The 15,941-nt window shown below is 28.1% G+C and overlaps 1 protein-coding gene across 3 annotated transcripts; it reads left to right on the top strand.

Moving 5' to 3' along the window:
• The first annotated feature begins 937 nt into the window (after positions 1-937).
• On the top strand, positions 938-4,965 carry LOC114168334 (kinase C substrate, heavy chain-like protein). 3 transcript variants are annotated; one of them, XM_028053112.2, is made up of 6 exons: positions 938-1,199; positions 1,359-1,472; positions 1,968-2,063; positions 2,591-2,737; positions 2,813-2,955; positions 4,449-4,965. In XM_028053112.2, the coding sequence occupies exons 1-5, from the start codon at positions 1,016-1,018 to the stop codon at positions 2,914-2,916; spliced, it is 645 nt and encodes a 214-aa protein (XP_027908913.2). In that variant the 5' UTR covers positions 938-1,015; the 3' UTR covers positions 2,917-2,955; positions 4,449-4,965. The 3 variants fall into 3 exon arrangements, with proteins under 3 accessions (XP_027908913.2, XP_027908912.2, XP_027908911.2); XM_028053111.2 differs by having other exon boundaries at positions 4,341-4,965; XM_028053110.2 differs by having other exon boundaries at positions 4,296-4,965.
• The last annotated feature ends 10,976 nt before the right edge of the window (positions 4,966-15,941 follow it).

The following is a 15,941-nucleotide window of genomic DNA, read 5'->3' as shown; positions in this document are numbered from 1 at the left end:
TTTTATTTAAAAATTCTTTTATTTCAAACACTTATTTCATAAGTCATTAATTAAAAGAGTCATGCTTTGATGCTGAAAAGCTTTCTGTATTCTTAAATACAATCCTCTTATTAATGTAAAGATTTTGATGCTAGATACTACGACCACATGTATGGAAACAAATGGACACGCAAATTGAGTTGGAAATTTGATCTTTCAGCTTTATGTGTTTAGAATTTAAGTTGAATTTAAAGTAATTCTAAGCACGAATACTTAATTAGTGAATTTTATTTATTCTATCATTTATTATAATAAGACATATTTATTTGAATTTATGAAGAAACCTTTCGATATAAAAACTATATTGGACCCGTGGAGTCGTTTAATCTAATCATCAATACAAATTCTCAATTTTGATATTACCAATAAGTCTGTAAAGAAAAAAATTCATCAGAAAAATTAAAAAATTAAAAAATATAAATTAAACCCATCTAAATAATTCACACTAACTTTAATCCAAAAATTTAAAATAATAATTTTATAGGTCTTCTTGATTATATATTATATTTTGTTGAATTTTTTAGTTCTATTTAATATGAGATTTAAGTGACGTTATAATTCTTGATAAAAAAAACTAACAAAAAGATTCACCATTATACTTTTGCACTAATGGAGGATGAAATAATTATTGCGTATGAGTATATTTCGAATATTAGGTTTATTACACAATGGTATCATCTTTTCATGTCATAAAAGTAATTAAATGTTAATTATGATAAATAAATAACATCTTTAGGAGAAGTCCTGTAAAAGTATTTAGGAAAAAAATTATTGAAAAACAATTATATTGACAAATTTAATAATACTCTTATAATTAACAAAAATATTTAATATCAATTAATTGGGTCTTACATATTTTTGTTTTTGTTTCTTCAAAAACAAAAATTGGGGGTGAGTTTACCAAACATGCACATAAATTCCACTCAAGAATTAAGGTCAAGTCAAGTCAACTAAATCTGAGCCTCGAAAATCGAGAATGAAACTTGCTTCTCTCGAGAAAGAGAACACAAACGCGATTTTGTTCATTCACTCACTCACTCATTCACACAGAGACATGAATCCCCATTGCTTCTTACGTTTCCCTTTATCATGTTTTCTTCTCTTCGCTTTCGCCCCATTTTGTTTTTCACACCCTTCTCTCCTTGGCGTACACCCATTAGGTAGGTACCCGTGTAACCCTTTTGCTTCAAAACACCAAAGCTTGAATCTTTTCTCAAGTGGGTGTGCAACCCAAGTCAAACGTTGCAGTATCCTCCAACCATTTTTCTTTTATTTGTGTATTTTTTCTTTTATTATCGTGAGTTGGTGTTTGGGTGCAGATGAGAAATATTACAGCTCTGAGGTGATCAAGTGCAAGGATGGATCAAAATACTTCACCAGAGACCGTCTTAATGACAATTTCTGTGACTGCCCTGATGGCACTGATGAACCTGGTATGTATTTATGCAAGATTATGAGTTTTGTGGTTGTTTGATTTCTTACTTCTAGATGATTTTATGGTTCAGGGAAAATTTGAAAGGATAAAAACTTTTTAGGCATTTTCATAAGTTTTTTTAGTATTGTTTTCGAACTATAATTAGAGTTTCTCTTCGGTAATTTGCGTAATAAAGGGCTTCGTTAGAAGACAACATAGATTATGGAGAGGTGAAAGTCCAATTCTGAAGGGAGAACAACATCAAAAAACATCTAAAGAAATGTTTTTAAGTTTTGTCCAAATTGAAAATTGAGAAAAATATTTGTTTATATTGAACCCTAGTTTTTAATATCTTTGGCTTGTATTGATCTTATTAAATATGTTGATAATTTGGTTGCTTCTCTGACGTCATAAATTTTCTTAGTTTTTCATGTACATCTCTTCTGCAATATCATGAGATGAAATTTCATTACATTTATAACTTGTTAGAATGTTGTTGTTCATTTGACTACAGGGACTTCAGCTTGCCCTGCCGCAAAGTTTTACTGCAGAAACCTTGGTAGCAAACCACAGTTCATATTTTCTTCTCATGTTAATGATCATTTTTGTGGTAAGCATTTTATCCTCTGTTTTTATATCTTGTATTCCTTTTTCCTGTTTGCCTTTGTGAGGTTCTGTTAAGGTCTGTTTGTTATAGCACTTTGTACATGTCTTTGGAATTTTGCCAAGGCAAAGGAATGGGCCAGAGAGCTTAGTAGTTACTTACTACCTAAAGCTTAAAGGCTTTGTGTTCTGAAAATGATGAATTGCATAACACATTTCTAAATCTCCATATTTCCCAATGCAAATGGATTTCACTGGCCTTTGTAAATAAATAAAATTTTGATTGTTTTTTGGTGCTTTGTCTCTTACCTATCTTGGTCTCTTTATGCTCATTGCCTATTTGAGATTAAATGATTTATAGATTGAAATTCATTAGTATCTTAAATTGTGTCACAACTGATCTGGTTTTACATTTCACATAAGCAATCTGCTTTAACATAAATTAGCAATGAAGTTACTTTTCCTGATGCAAGATATAAAAGGCTGCTTCTGCCTTCAACTTTGAGTTCCAATGTTCGTTTAATATTGCTGCAGATTGTTGTGATGGAAGTGATGAACATGATGGAATCATTTGTTGCCCAAACACATGTGTCATGGGTGGAAATGCAGAGTCGAAAATTAGCTTTTGCAAATCAAATAAAAAAGAAGTGAAGTCGGAGGAATCAGTTCATAACGTTACTGGTAACTTGTTTTCCAAAAATATTTTCATGTGTTTAGAAACTCAGGTAAAAATAAATTGAAACCTTCCTGGTTTAGGTTTGAAGTTGGTGTTTATTCTACAAATGGTTCTGCTTATTTTTCTGGTATTTCTCTGGAGTCTTCGATGCCGCACCAGATCTAGAAAGAGACTTTCCCATTGAATTAAAAAGAGACCTTGCTGTTTACCTGACATTATACAGGTAATATTTTGAAATGTTTTCTTCATTTTCTTTTTCTTAGGTTTTCCTGATCATGATTTTGTACTTTTCAACTAGTTGGTGCCAGTGCTCATTTCATAAAAAAACTTTTCCATAGTATTTGACAAAAAAGCAGAAAGAATGAGAACAAGAAGAAAGCATCATGGAATATATCACCTTTTGTTTGTGTTTTCATTTAGGAAAGATATATAAGAAACCATACATTGCATCTTGTAAAACTTTAAGACATTAAAACTTTCTCTAGTTATATGTTTAAATTGATTGATAGTTTCTTTGATGTATCACTGAGGCTGCAGGATTAAGTTGAAGAGTATAGATAAATAGTCTTTTCTATATTATAACGCTTCCCTTTGACTATGACAACTATATGTTGTTGCTTAACACCTTTTATTCTTTTCACATGTTGACAAAATAAACTTGTGGGAACATATAATTAGTGATTCTCTATGTGTGGTCTATAACTCAAGCCGTGAATATTAGTTTTTGTTTACATGGTGGATTTGGCTTAAAAGATCATTTTTGTGTGATAAGGCAAGCATAGCTGACATGTTTTTCTATTTCACTTGTTAAAATGGGGACCCTTTTTTCCTTCTACTGATATCACTACACGCTTGGTTTCTATTTGCTTTGAATATATGACTAATTCAATTTGGTTATTTCAATGTTTACTTCAGTATATTGGCTCTGCTCATATACTGTTTTACATCCTAGTGTTTAAATGTAGTTCTATGTTGTTATTGCACTATACATCATTGTGCAGATATGATGACCTTTATTACTGATTACCAAATGAGTTGTTACATTAATGTGATTTTACTATTATATTTGGTGTTTGTCAATCATTGGCAATGTGTATTTTATGAGATGTGTGAGAGTTGGTGCATTGCTGAGATGGAAATGTGAATAAAAGATGTGAATTTTGCTTGGTGTAGACTGAATTAGAAAGGCTTTGATTAGATCGACAATGCGCCATAGAAATTTCATCTTCATTTCTGCAGTTCCATGGAACAATGTCCTTCAATTAGTCCATGGTCATTTTATAAGAACTATAGCGGAGAACAATGAGAACAACAGCACCTCACTTTTTCATTTCCTTGAAATCCTGCCAAATTTCAGATATTTTTTCTTTCTGAATTTGGATTCTCTGTTAGGTTGTTGTGTGTTGTTCCTTTAAAACACATACTGATTTTGATGTTTTAAAATATGTTAAAAAGATTTTTAAAGTGCCAACATTAGTGTATTGTTAATGCTCAGAAGAGGAAAAAAAAATCAGTAGAAAATCTGGACTCCTTTCTTTTTTCTTTATTTCATCGCAAATCAAGAATACAAACCATTGATGAAAAGCTGCAATTATTGATAATTCTCAGACCTCTCAAGTCTTATGTGTTCTTGCTTTCACTCTCCAAAGGTCCCTTCCCCATTTCTTACTCGTTCTATCTGACAAAGGACTCAATGTAATGTTCTGGTTGCATCAGATTCCTCAAATCCAAGTTCTCCTCTCATCTACTTGGTTGGAAGATTGAAGCAGCAATGCCTGTCTCAGACATTTTTTTTGTGAAAAATTTTACTTGAGGTGCAATGAAATGACTTGTAGTTTATCTACTACCAAGTTATTGTGAGTTGGTGGATGCAGAGCATGGGTTAAAATGCAGTTTGCAAATTCAGTTCTTTCTAGGACAGAAAATTGAATGAAGCAAAATGGTGAAACATGGATCCAGTACAAAACAAGGATTACTGGTGAAATTGTTGGCAGCACCATAATCAAATAGGAATAGAGAAAGTTGTTGAGGTTATTGATTTCTGGGGAACATTTTTGGCTGTTAGATTTGAAGATTATACTATGTAGTGATTGAATAGCAGTATTATGGTTCAAAAACTGTCGTGCACTATTTGTTTCACATAGCCACATAGAAAAGATTATACGTCACGTTGATTATTTATATTGTTAATTATTTCACCTCAAACTATCATAATAAAATTAAGGTTTAATTATTCTTTTGGTCCTCGTTTTTGTTCAAAAATATTAAGTTGGTCTTCTAATTCTTTTTGTTTCAATTTGATTTCAATTTTTGAAAAATTAATGCAATGTGATTCTTTTCGTTAAATTTCTTGAAATATTTTTCATCAAAATTGAAGTTGTTAATAAAGATGATTTATTTTATTTATGTAATTAACATAATTATAATACCGATTTTAATAAAAAAATCACTGATTTACTTTAAGAAATGTAACAAAAAGACTAAATTGTGTAAATTTTTAAAATTTGGGACCAAATTAAAACTTAAAAAAAATTAGAAAATTAATTTGACATTTTTAGACAAAAACAAGAATAAAAAGAGTAATTAAACATAAAATTAATAAAGTTTAAGCTTCAATTTTTTTTAATAAGATGAATGGAGTGTTGTAATGATGAAAAATAAAGTTAACTGGACAAACCAATTTGTTTAAGCTACTTAAATTGGTAAACCTCTCAATCCGGTGGATCAAAGATAAAACATTAAAATAAAAAATTAAGAAGTCTAAAATATTGAATTTTTATATTATATTGTTTGAATAAGACAAATATATATTACATTTCTATTTCTTATTTTTTTTAAACATTAATTAACAAACTAAAGATTTAGTGAATACTTTATTGATTAAAAATTATTGAAAAAATTTTGTGGTCTCACTTCTTATAAAATAAATCCCTCTTCATTTCTTTTGATAAATTGCAACTAATACGTATAATTTGTTAAGAAAAGTATGTTAAAAAAAAATGTGTGGTTAGCACTTGTTATTAAGATCCTAACATTTTTGTCATTGTTTTTCTTCTTTTATTTATGTTTCATTCATTTACTTTTCCATCATCTATCCTCAACACTTCTTCTTTTCCATTCTTTTATGGTAACCCTTAGAAAAGTATCAATATAAGAATATGATATTTCAGTTGTGTTGATATATATCATATCTCAATAATCATATGTTCTCTAGAATATGTGTATATTAAAATGAGAAAAAAATAATAATAAACAACATATATGGGAAATCGAACCGAAACCCTGTTAAGAAAATCTATACTCCTAAAGTCCAAACTGATTTCTAAAGAAAACTTGATTAATACAAGAAGCCAAAGCATTCAACCATCTAAAATATTGGTTAGACTCCACTCCTAAATTAGCAAAACTATCTCGACATTTATTCCTGTACCGTACCTAGCCGAACTCAATCAAGTAAACAATATACATATCAAAATCGCCTAGCATCTGGTACCCGGATACCATCGGCACAAAGCCATCTAGCCAGGCAGCCGGTCGAAACCGACTACTTGTTTAGAAGGTTAACTAACATCAATGCCCTGCCTTCAATAAGCCTCCAGGGCCTGTTTTGGGGCCCAGGTCCACTCATGGCCCAAGTTGGGGCCCAAGTCAAAATCCAGCCCATGCAATGGTCAAACGTCATTAATATTCTATAAATACACGTGGACCCCATCATTTAAAGGTACGCATTCATTAATTGCTGATTTAACTCTTTGAGAGCTTGGACTTACTTGAGCTTCGGAGATTCTTCTGCAGGTAACCCCTCCTGGGTTCAAGCCCGACATGTATCGAATGGGAAGAGGCCAACTGAAGAGATAACGGACTACAGGGTAAGGTGACACTCGTGCCTAACTTATCTTATTTGTCCTTCTGCAGGAACAATTTCCTTCTCTAAAGATGTTGTAAACATGGAAATTTAAATTTTAGACATAACTGAACAAACATTTTGATCTTCCTCCTAAGCACCAAGACAAAATACTAGGATTTGCAAAGGCTTGCACCACCAATATAGAATCATCATTAAGTAACCCTTAACCTTTGTCAATTCAATCCACAGTATGGATGACTATAATACAATCATAAAGGTGAACTTTAAATTCAACTTTACAAAATTAACTTAAAAGATAAAGTTCGTATTTGTGAATTCAGCTTATTATTGGTCAATGTAAAATTTCCAACCAATCTTTTATATATATATATATATATATATATATATATATATATATATATATATAATAATTTATTTTAATTTTAATACATTTTGTGTTTTGGTACTTCAAAAATTTTACATATTTATTTTGACACTTCCAAAATATTTATTGAAGATTTGTCATTGAATGTTGGATCTATCATGATAGTTATTAGACATTCATTCATAATAAATAAGGAGTACGTTAGAAATTTCACATCAAACTATAAAAAAGAAGAATTCATAATATACACGTGGATGCAAATCTTATACACTTATTTGATAAAAAAAAAACAACATTATTGATATTAAAATATTCATACCAATAAAATCTTTATTAGTGTTATCCATCACCAGCTTGATTTTTTATAGAAGTAATCATAATCGGTTATTGAAACCAATGAGCATTCCTCTTCTTCCATGTACACCACACATAACATGTATGAAAATAGCATTAATCACTTTCCATTAATTGTTCTTTACAATTTTCCCTTCTAATCACTTTTACATTAGGTGTTTATTTACCTTCCAACTTACCTATCTTACCTCAAGACTACATTTCTAGTCATTAAAGTTTTGAAGTCACATTTTCATTTTTTTCAAGCATTCAGTATTTTATTTTCCACGAATATTTCTTTTTCTATTTTTTGCATACGCTCAAATCCTTCTAGCACATTCTTTTTAAATTATTCCATTTAATTATCATATGCGTAATAAAGTTTGATTAAAAAAGTCAATTCAATATTAGAATTTAATGTTTTATGTATAAGGGCTTAAGTATTACGGGGGAGACGTCGACTCTCAACTTTAATTTGTGTTGAGATCAATTCTATTTTAGAAGTTTTAATCTATGTATAATTAACTTAAAAAAATCATTTTTTATTAAGCAATATGTTATATAAAATAATAGATCAGTTCTTAATGATTTTCGTTCATTAATTATTTTTATTCAACAAAAATATCCACCACCAATGAAAACCCTAATGAAATTTCATTTAACAAAATAATTTTGTATTAAGTGAAGACCATCCAAAAGAAAACTTGATGGAATTTATTTAGTAGATTTATATTTATTATAAAACCCAACAATAACACAAATTATATGAACTTGCTGTAGAATCTGTAGGATTTATCCGAGGTGTATATGCAAATTTTCTAGAATACAATAAGAACTTCTTGTAAATCTCGAATGATTTTAGAATTAATTAGAACTACTCTTGTTAATATAGTAGAAAATAAATCTAGGATCATAGAATGATAAAAAAAAAAGAGTTTGAGAAAAGAAGAATGAATGAATGAAATTGTGAAGTGCCTTTCCGGAGGAAAGTAAGTGTTCTATTTAAAGGAAGATAGATCCATGGGGGAAACCCATTGTTCAACCAATTGCATATACAAATTTGTCTTAAATAAAGGACCATACTAGAATGCAAAACTGCTTGTATGCAACTTTTAAGAAACCATCCGAGATTGAAGGAAACAACCGAGGAAGAAGAACATGCCAATTAGAGGGCAAGATTTTTGCAGTGCCAATATCACGCAACCTTTCCAATATTGGTTTCACTACAATATTTCACTCAAAAGAATGTATAGAAACTTATTTTAATTACTTAGTCTTGCAATATAAAGAGCTATGGTGCATAAAATGTTAGTTTATTTTAATATGTCAAATAACACATGATTATGACAATTATGCATGAACCATAACATTTTCAAATAATTTATTTTTATTTTTTTAGGATTTTGATTCAATACATATGTAATACTTGAAGTGAATCAAATCAATTCGATATGGATTCTTTTATCAATTGGGCAAGCAAACTAATATTTTTCAATCTAAATTAGAGTGTGTTGATATTTATGATGCCCCATTTAACATGAAACTAATATGTAAGCCGCTTAAGTTTTGGATTAATTCTTTTTTAATGTTTATTTTAATTAGGAATTCATGCATTTCTCTCTAACAATCATATTTTTTGTGTTTTTGTATTTAGAGATGGAATGGTGGATAGAGAGCAAAAAGATAAAAAAAATGGAGAAGAAATAAATGAAGGTGAAGAAGAAGTAGAAGGTTTGCTAGAATGTAAATATCAATAAAACTAAATTACTAAGGATAAAAGAGAAACTAGTACAAGAAATCTACGAAAGCGGTAATCCAAGTTGCTCATTTATTACTAGATTTTTCATTTCTCCTATTTGTGGTGCTTAGAGTTTTTGAGTTGTAACCACAAATTGTCACACTTATTTTACATTCAAATGTCCTATTTATACTTTTCTCTTTTTTTCTAATAGTTAAACTAAAATAAAATAAAGGAAAATTACTTTAATTGTGATAATTGTCTTAAAACTGCCCATATTGCATCAATTGTGGCCATTATTTTCATGCTTTACAATAGTTGTTATAAGTAACTCCTCCCCTCCTCCCTCAATTTAGCTTTATCCCTTTCTTGATCGAACACTTATCTCGACACTATCTTTCATGATGCGCTAATTGGCGAGCTCTCTACAACCCTTATTTTGATCCTCCTCCTCAATCTTGTGTGTCTCAATACGTTCCTGTTTTACTTACATCATCACTTCCTTCAATCTCCTAACCTCGATCCTCTCCTTTGATGTATCAATTTTCAATACCCTTAATTTTATATTTGTATAAAAAATCATAGATTTTTTAAATTTCCAAGTTCTTTTCTCATATGAAATAAACTAGATACAAGAACTTAATACATTAAAAATGATTGGTCAAGATAGTATAAGGAAAACTATAGCAAATAACATTAATCATGATTCATGTGATGACAAAAGAATCAATAATTTTTCCACTTGTCATATTGAAAACCTTAACATTTGACAATAAAGACTCAAACATCCATCAAGAAGTACTCTTAACATGCATTTTAATGATAACATCACTCATGTCAAACAACATAGCTTGGAATAATAACATATCTACTAGATTGTTATATGGACCTTTTTAGTGTTTCCTCTTTTCATTATCATCATTATGTATTACTATTGATTATTATATAAGACACTTGAATTTATGTAAAAGCCAAGCATTAAAATCGAATTCTTTTGCATATTCATTACATACACTCAAATTCAATTTAACAAAAATGCTAAAATCATTAGAACTAATAATGAAGAGGAGTTTGAATAAAGAATTTTATGACAAACTAGGAATAATACATTAAACTTTTTGTATTGAAACTTCCAACCAAACTCTTGTATTGCAAAGATTTAGTGACTCCAATTGGACTACATGTTTAAATACACCAAGATCGATTACCAACTTTTGCATTTATCTTGGTATCTTTTTGTTTAATTCATGGAGATCTAAGAAACAAAGTATTCTATCAAAGTCTTCTTTTTTCAGAGGCAAAATATATCGTGCTCTAATAACAAGTGTCTGTGAAATGCAATCACCACCTTATTAGTTCTAATGTAAAGAATATTTGGAAGAAGGAATAGAATATTTGGGCTTAATTTAAAGAATAAATTTGAATTGGAACTGAAGATGTGAGTTTTACCAAGTCATCATCTATAATAACATGTCTAATATTAAAATTGGTACATTCAAAATTTTCTTATTATTGTTTATCTTAACATTTTATGAATATGCTACTTTTGAATGCTTTAAAATAACAATAAAGACGCATAATCATCCTAATCAAATATTTATGGAAATTTTCACTTATAAATGTTAAAATTGACATATTACTACTATTAATTAACATATTAACACTACTAATTCAAAAGTCACTCTCCCAACGAACTTTAAATGTTTATTAAATGTTGGAGATGAAAAAAACATGGAAAATTATTTCAATAATAAATTGATTATGGATTTACTAGAAAAACCATTCAACCCTAATTCATTATTTTGGTTTTCTTGCTTGCTTTTTCTTTTCTAGTTTCAATTTTATTCAAAAATAAATAAATAAAAATCCGTAGTATTCCTTTATCTAATCTCATTTTTGCTCATGTTAATTGTTTCCTTTATTTGTTATTGTTTACTTTTGAAATCATTTGCTGATCGTGTGTTGAATAAATATGTCATGTTTGGTATTCAATTTGATCAAAATAAATAATAAACGAATACAATCGAAATATTAAAAAATATGAACACAAAAACCAACATCACATGTAAATAGTTAATCAATTAAATCCATGCATTATTTTTGCACGAACATGGGAGAGTATAATGATAAAAAGGAAACAAAGAATTAAAATATGAAAAAAAATGTTTAAATAATTATACATAGATAAAGTTTGATCTAATAGTGAGCCAAGTTGCAATGATGATGACTATATCCTAACAAAACAATATATTATTTTAAATGTGTGAGGAGAAGACAAGACCCCACACATGGATGCTATAATCACTACAAAATCCATTCCTCAACATGCTCCATTGGCAACCACTTCCTTCTTCTACAATGTGGCAATTTTATATTCCAATTCCACCTTCCTAATCATCATTCAAAACCTTCCTTCTTTTATTTTTTGACAAAAGTTGGAAACACAATATTCATCATCCACCAATTTTTGTTGATGACTAATTTCTCATACAAAATAGTTCAAATTTTCTTCTGAATTTATGATATTATTTTTCGTGTAATTAATATATTTTAAAACATTAAAATCAGTATTTATTAGTGTATTTTAAAGACTCGACAGAAAAAATAGAGAATTCAAAATTTAGCATAAAAAATAGGTTGGGAAACACATTTTTATTATTAAAAAGAAATTAATTTTTGAATAAATTATAAGTAATATAAAAGAGGGTGTGAATGATTTGTTTTAGGAAAGAAAGAAAGATGAGTTGGTTTTAAGATAAGATGGTGAATGAAGGAAGGTAGAAGCACATACCCTACATGTGGGAATGGTTTGTGGGGAAAGCAAAGAAAGCATAGTGAGTGGAAACAATTCACATGGGGAAGCATAAAATCATCCTTTTACTCTTTTTTCTTCTTCACAGCTAAGAAGGTTCTAAATATATACCACCATTGCATAAAAATTCTCTATAACTCCACCCACCCACATGTTTTTTTTTTTTTTTTTCATTTTTTTTCTAAACAAGAGTTACAATTAATTAAAATGATAAATAGTAGTCCTTTACACAAGATAATTTTTTTTTCTCCCCTTTCAAGAGAATGCAATATAAGTTTTTTTTTTCATACTTCTTGAAAACAACAATAAAATATTATATTTATAGAAATAAATTTACCATAAATTCATTTTGGGAAAAATAAAATATAAAAAGTTTCATATTTTATTAAAATTTAGAATATCATTTAGTTTATCTTAAAGAGTGAAACTACAATTGTTCTTAAACTAAGCAAAGGTAACACTATTATTGATGGCGAGTTTCCGTTGAAGAAATCATATTAAAGAGAGTATCATTTCCTTTATTCATCAAATCGATTTGATTCTCATGTCATTTTCATCGCGAATTTAATTCTTAAGAATTTATTTATTCAATGTATTAGCTTTTTATTTACATTTATTTCAAAATCAAAAATTTTCTTTTTCTGAAAGAATATACATGGAATTTTTTGCATATGAATAAAAAATGATGTTACAAATTCGATTTTCTTTGATTTTTAGAATTAATTTACTTTATTTAAATTGAAAATGATGTTACGAATTTGTTTTTCTTTTATTTTTAGAATTAAATTAATTCATTTAAATTGCTAGTTTAATCCAAACGAACTCTATAAAAAATATATTTTCATTACAATAAAAATGACTTTAGACAACACTAAACAGACCACATGTATAAAGTGTGGTCTAAACATAGTAAATACAACATTTATTAGACGTGGATTATATAAATGTTGCTTGTAAAAAGTGTGAATAATCCAAAAAAATGTGGTCTAAAATACACTCAAAATTGAAGTTTTTATACTAGAAATATTTTATTCCTCCTTTCTTGACTGAAAATGGAAAACTTAGTTCCAAAAATGCAAAAATTTGAATTTCTTTTCTCCCTTTGATTTTATACTGAAAACGCCAAGAGCTCACAGTGTTAAAATGTGAAGTTTTGGAAAACACATACATTACAATTGTTGCCTTTTATAAGGATTTTAAGCAACGATTTTAAAATTGTTGTCATACTGAAAACCATGGTCTATATTACCTACAGCTACGCTCACATAGATTATGTCTAAAAAATTGTTATATAAACTTTAGTCCACAATTTTTGTGGTTTAACTCACAATTTTGTGTTGTTGCCTAAAGTGATTTTTGTTGTAGTGTTTACTTTTAGTTGAAATAATTTATTTTCTTAATTATAAAAATTTCAAAGAAAACAAATTGTCATGTTTGGTTAAACTTAGTGTTTCTACAAAATTTTAAGTAAAAAATTAATTTGATGAGTTTTGAATGTATTAAATTGTAAGATTGAAATTGCATGGAATTCTAAAGGGAGGATCCATAGGTCATTGAAATAATAATGCAAATATTACAAATGTTGGTCAAAATGAACGTAGGCCAAAATACAAATGCAAAAAAAAAAAAGTGTCCATTGTAATTGTGGCTTATATGACTACCACCACAACACAACCATGCCACTAGATCATTACCATGACATCTCCATCAAACCAAATCACATCTTCTACCTTGATGAGCAATCCTATATATTTTGATACAACATGATTTGTCATGACAGAAAAAATAGGAATATATTATTATGAGTTAAATATGTTTTTAGTTTCTAAACTTAAACAGAAAATTATAATTTGTCCCATATCTCAAACTTTTATATATTTTTGTCCTCAAATTTAAAAAATGAATGAATTTTGTCATTTTAACCCAATGTCGTTAACTCTTTTTGTACGTGTGAAACATCAAACATCGTTTTAGGAATATTGCATTTGAGTTGGAACATATCAAATGGTGTAAATAGGTTAAACGTTAGTTTGAAATGTTTAACACGTTAAAAATATTTTATGTAATTAGGTTAAAAGGATTACATCTATTCATTTTTAAAGTTTAAAAGACAAAAGTCGTAATTTAGACTAAAAACATATTTAAACCTATTATTAGTTTAGGAAAATTTTACATGTACACCTTTTAAGTTTTTCTACTCCTATCACACAAGTAGAAAGAAAATAATATTTTTAATTTTGTAGTTAACTCTTTCTAAATTGTTCTATATTTTAAAATAAAAAATAATATGATTGAAATTAGATATGTATTTACTAGAATATGGATGTTTGTCTATCACCACCCTATTATTTAATGCAAATTCTATTGTTGGGACAGAGACTTTGATATATAAATTAAAACCATGGAATTAATCATGTCAGCCAAAGATATTAAGAATGTCACCATACACCAAATTCTTAAAGGATTCCACTGTGACAACCTACGACAAAGTCTAAGATGTGAAATCATCGAAACACACTAAGCAAATTTAAATAGTGGTTTCTCCTACATCTATGATAATATATAATTTAAATGAAAATGCAAGTACGAGAATATCAAATAGCTCTTTGGAATTGATTAAACAATAGATGGATGTAGTATGAGTGGTTAACATGTCTTAACAAATTACTACTTTAAACTCATCACTACAAATAACTGATGATATAGTTTTATTTTGTTGGCTAATCAAAATGGCTTAAATTGAGAATGTTTTCACAATCTCTCCAAATAAAAATCATCATAATGAACAAGTACATAATAATCATCAATAATATAATCCAAATAACCAATTAAAAAATCATTATGCAATAATGAAAGGACAAGATGCAGATCAAATGTTACATCAAATAAGGAACTATGTAATAAGGACATCTATGATTGAGGAAATTATAAAAAAAATATTTTCAAATCAAAATAATCTTCAAATGAATCAGACGATAGAACATTTGATAAATCAACAATGGTATAGCATTTTGATCAGACATTATTTTGTATCTCCATTTTCATATTTTTGTATTAGGGGTTGAGTTACAAAGGGTTGTAAAATCCCAAAATTTACTAAGTTCTATTAGAAAACTAGAGAATCAATGGAAAACGTATAACTCAATACCAAACTGAGTGTAAAGAGAACTTAAAGATGAAATATTTCTAAAGTTCATGAAAAATGAATTTATTTGGATCACCACACCACCTTCAAACTCAATATATATTGGGATTAATTAAAAATTATTTTTCATGAAAATTTGATGGATTTAATGAACATCAAAAGATGACGCTAATGTGAGTTTGATGGATTTAATGAACATCAAAAGATTTAATAGTGAAAATATTGATGGTTTTTTAAATCAATTTAAGCAATTGATATCAAAATGTTTTACTCAAATAAATAACTCAATTGGTATGGTCGCAATAGGGTTAACATTCCCGATAAAGAAACAATTGGTAAATTAACTTTTAAGAGAGACAACACAATTGACAAACAGAGTTAGAATAATTAAATAAATAAATTTTAAGAAAGAAAGATATAAATAATTGATAGGACAATAAATAAAGATTGAACAATTTATGTAGAAACTTTTTTGGTGAAATAATTAAGGAAGGGTAATGAGATAAATATTACACAAATGAAAAGTAGTCTCCCTTATATGTATACATTGTTATAACAAGAAGTGAAGGAGAAAATGATCGATTAAACTTGTAACTTTGAAGTATCAAAAACACAAACAAATTAAGTTAAGTGACGATAATATAATATCTCTTTAGAATAAAAGAAAAAAATAGTAAATATTGTAATTATCCTAATATTCATTTTGAATCAACATTTATATTCATTTTAAGAATTTTTTTTATGAGGATTTGGGTTCAAAGCTTAACATTGTCTTTTAGCAAGTGAGTTTACTCGACGCGAGTTCGTTTAAAATGGACTAACAAATTTAATGTTTTTTAATTTGATTTAAAGTGTTTGAGTGTTTTATGGCTTCATTGTGAAAATGAATTTTACAAATAGTTCACTTATATCGTAAATCAAAGTCACAAAAATCTTTAATTTACTTGAT

Source organism: Vigna unguiculata, chromosome 11, assembly GCF_037176805.1.
Source record: "Vigna unguiculata cultivar grain cowpea cultivar isolate G323 ecotype 2 chromosome 11, ASM3717680v1, whole genome shotgun sequence".
Classification (NCBI taxonomy): Eukaryota; Viridiplantae; Streptophyta; class Magnoliopsida; order Fabales; family Fabaceae; genus Vigna; species Vigna unguiculata.
Note: the sequence above shows the minus strand (reverse complement) of the source record. Positions and strands in the feature narration are given on the sequence as shown.

Coding starts and splice junctions, on each gene's coding strand:
- LOC114168334 (XM_028053112.2), top strand. CDS start 1,016: ATGAAACTTGCTTCTCTCGAGAAAGAGAACACAAACGCGATTTTGTTC. Junction 1,200..1,358: donor CCTTGGCGTACACCCATTAG/GTAGGTACCCGT, acceptor GTTTGGGTGCAG/ATGAGAAATATTACAGCTCT. Junction 2,738..2,812: donor ATCAGTTCATAACGTTACTG/GTAACTTGTTTT, acceptor TTCCTGGTTTAG/GTTTGAAGTTGGTGTTTATT.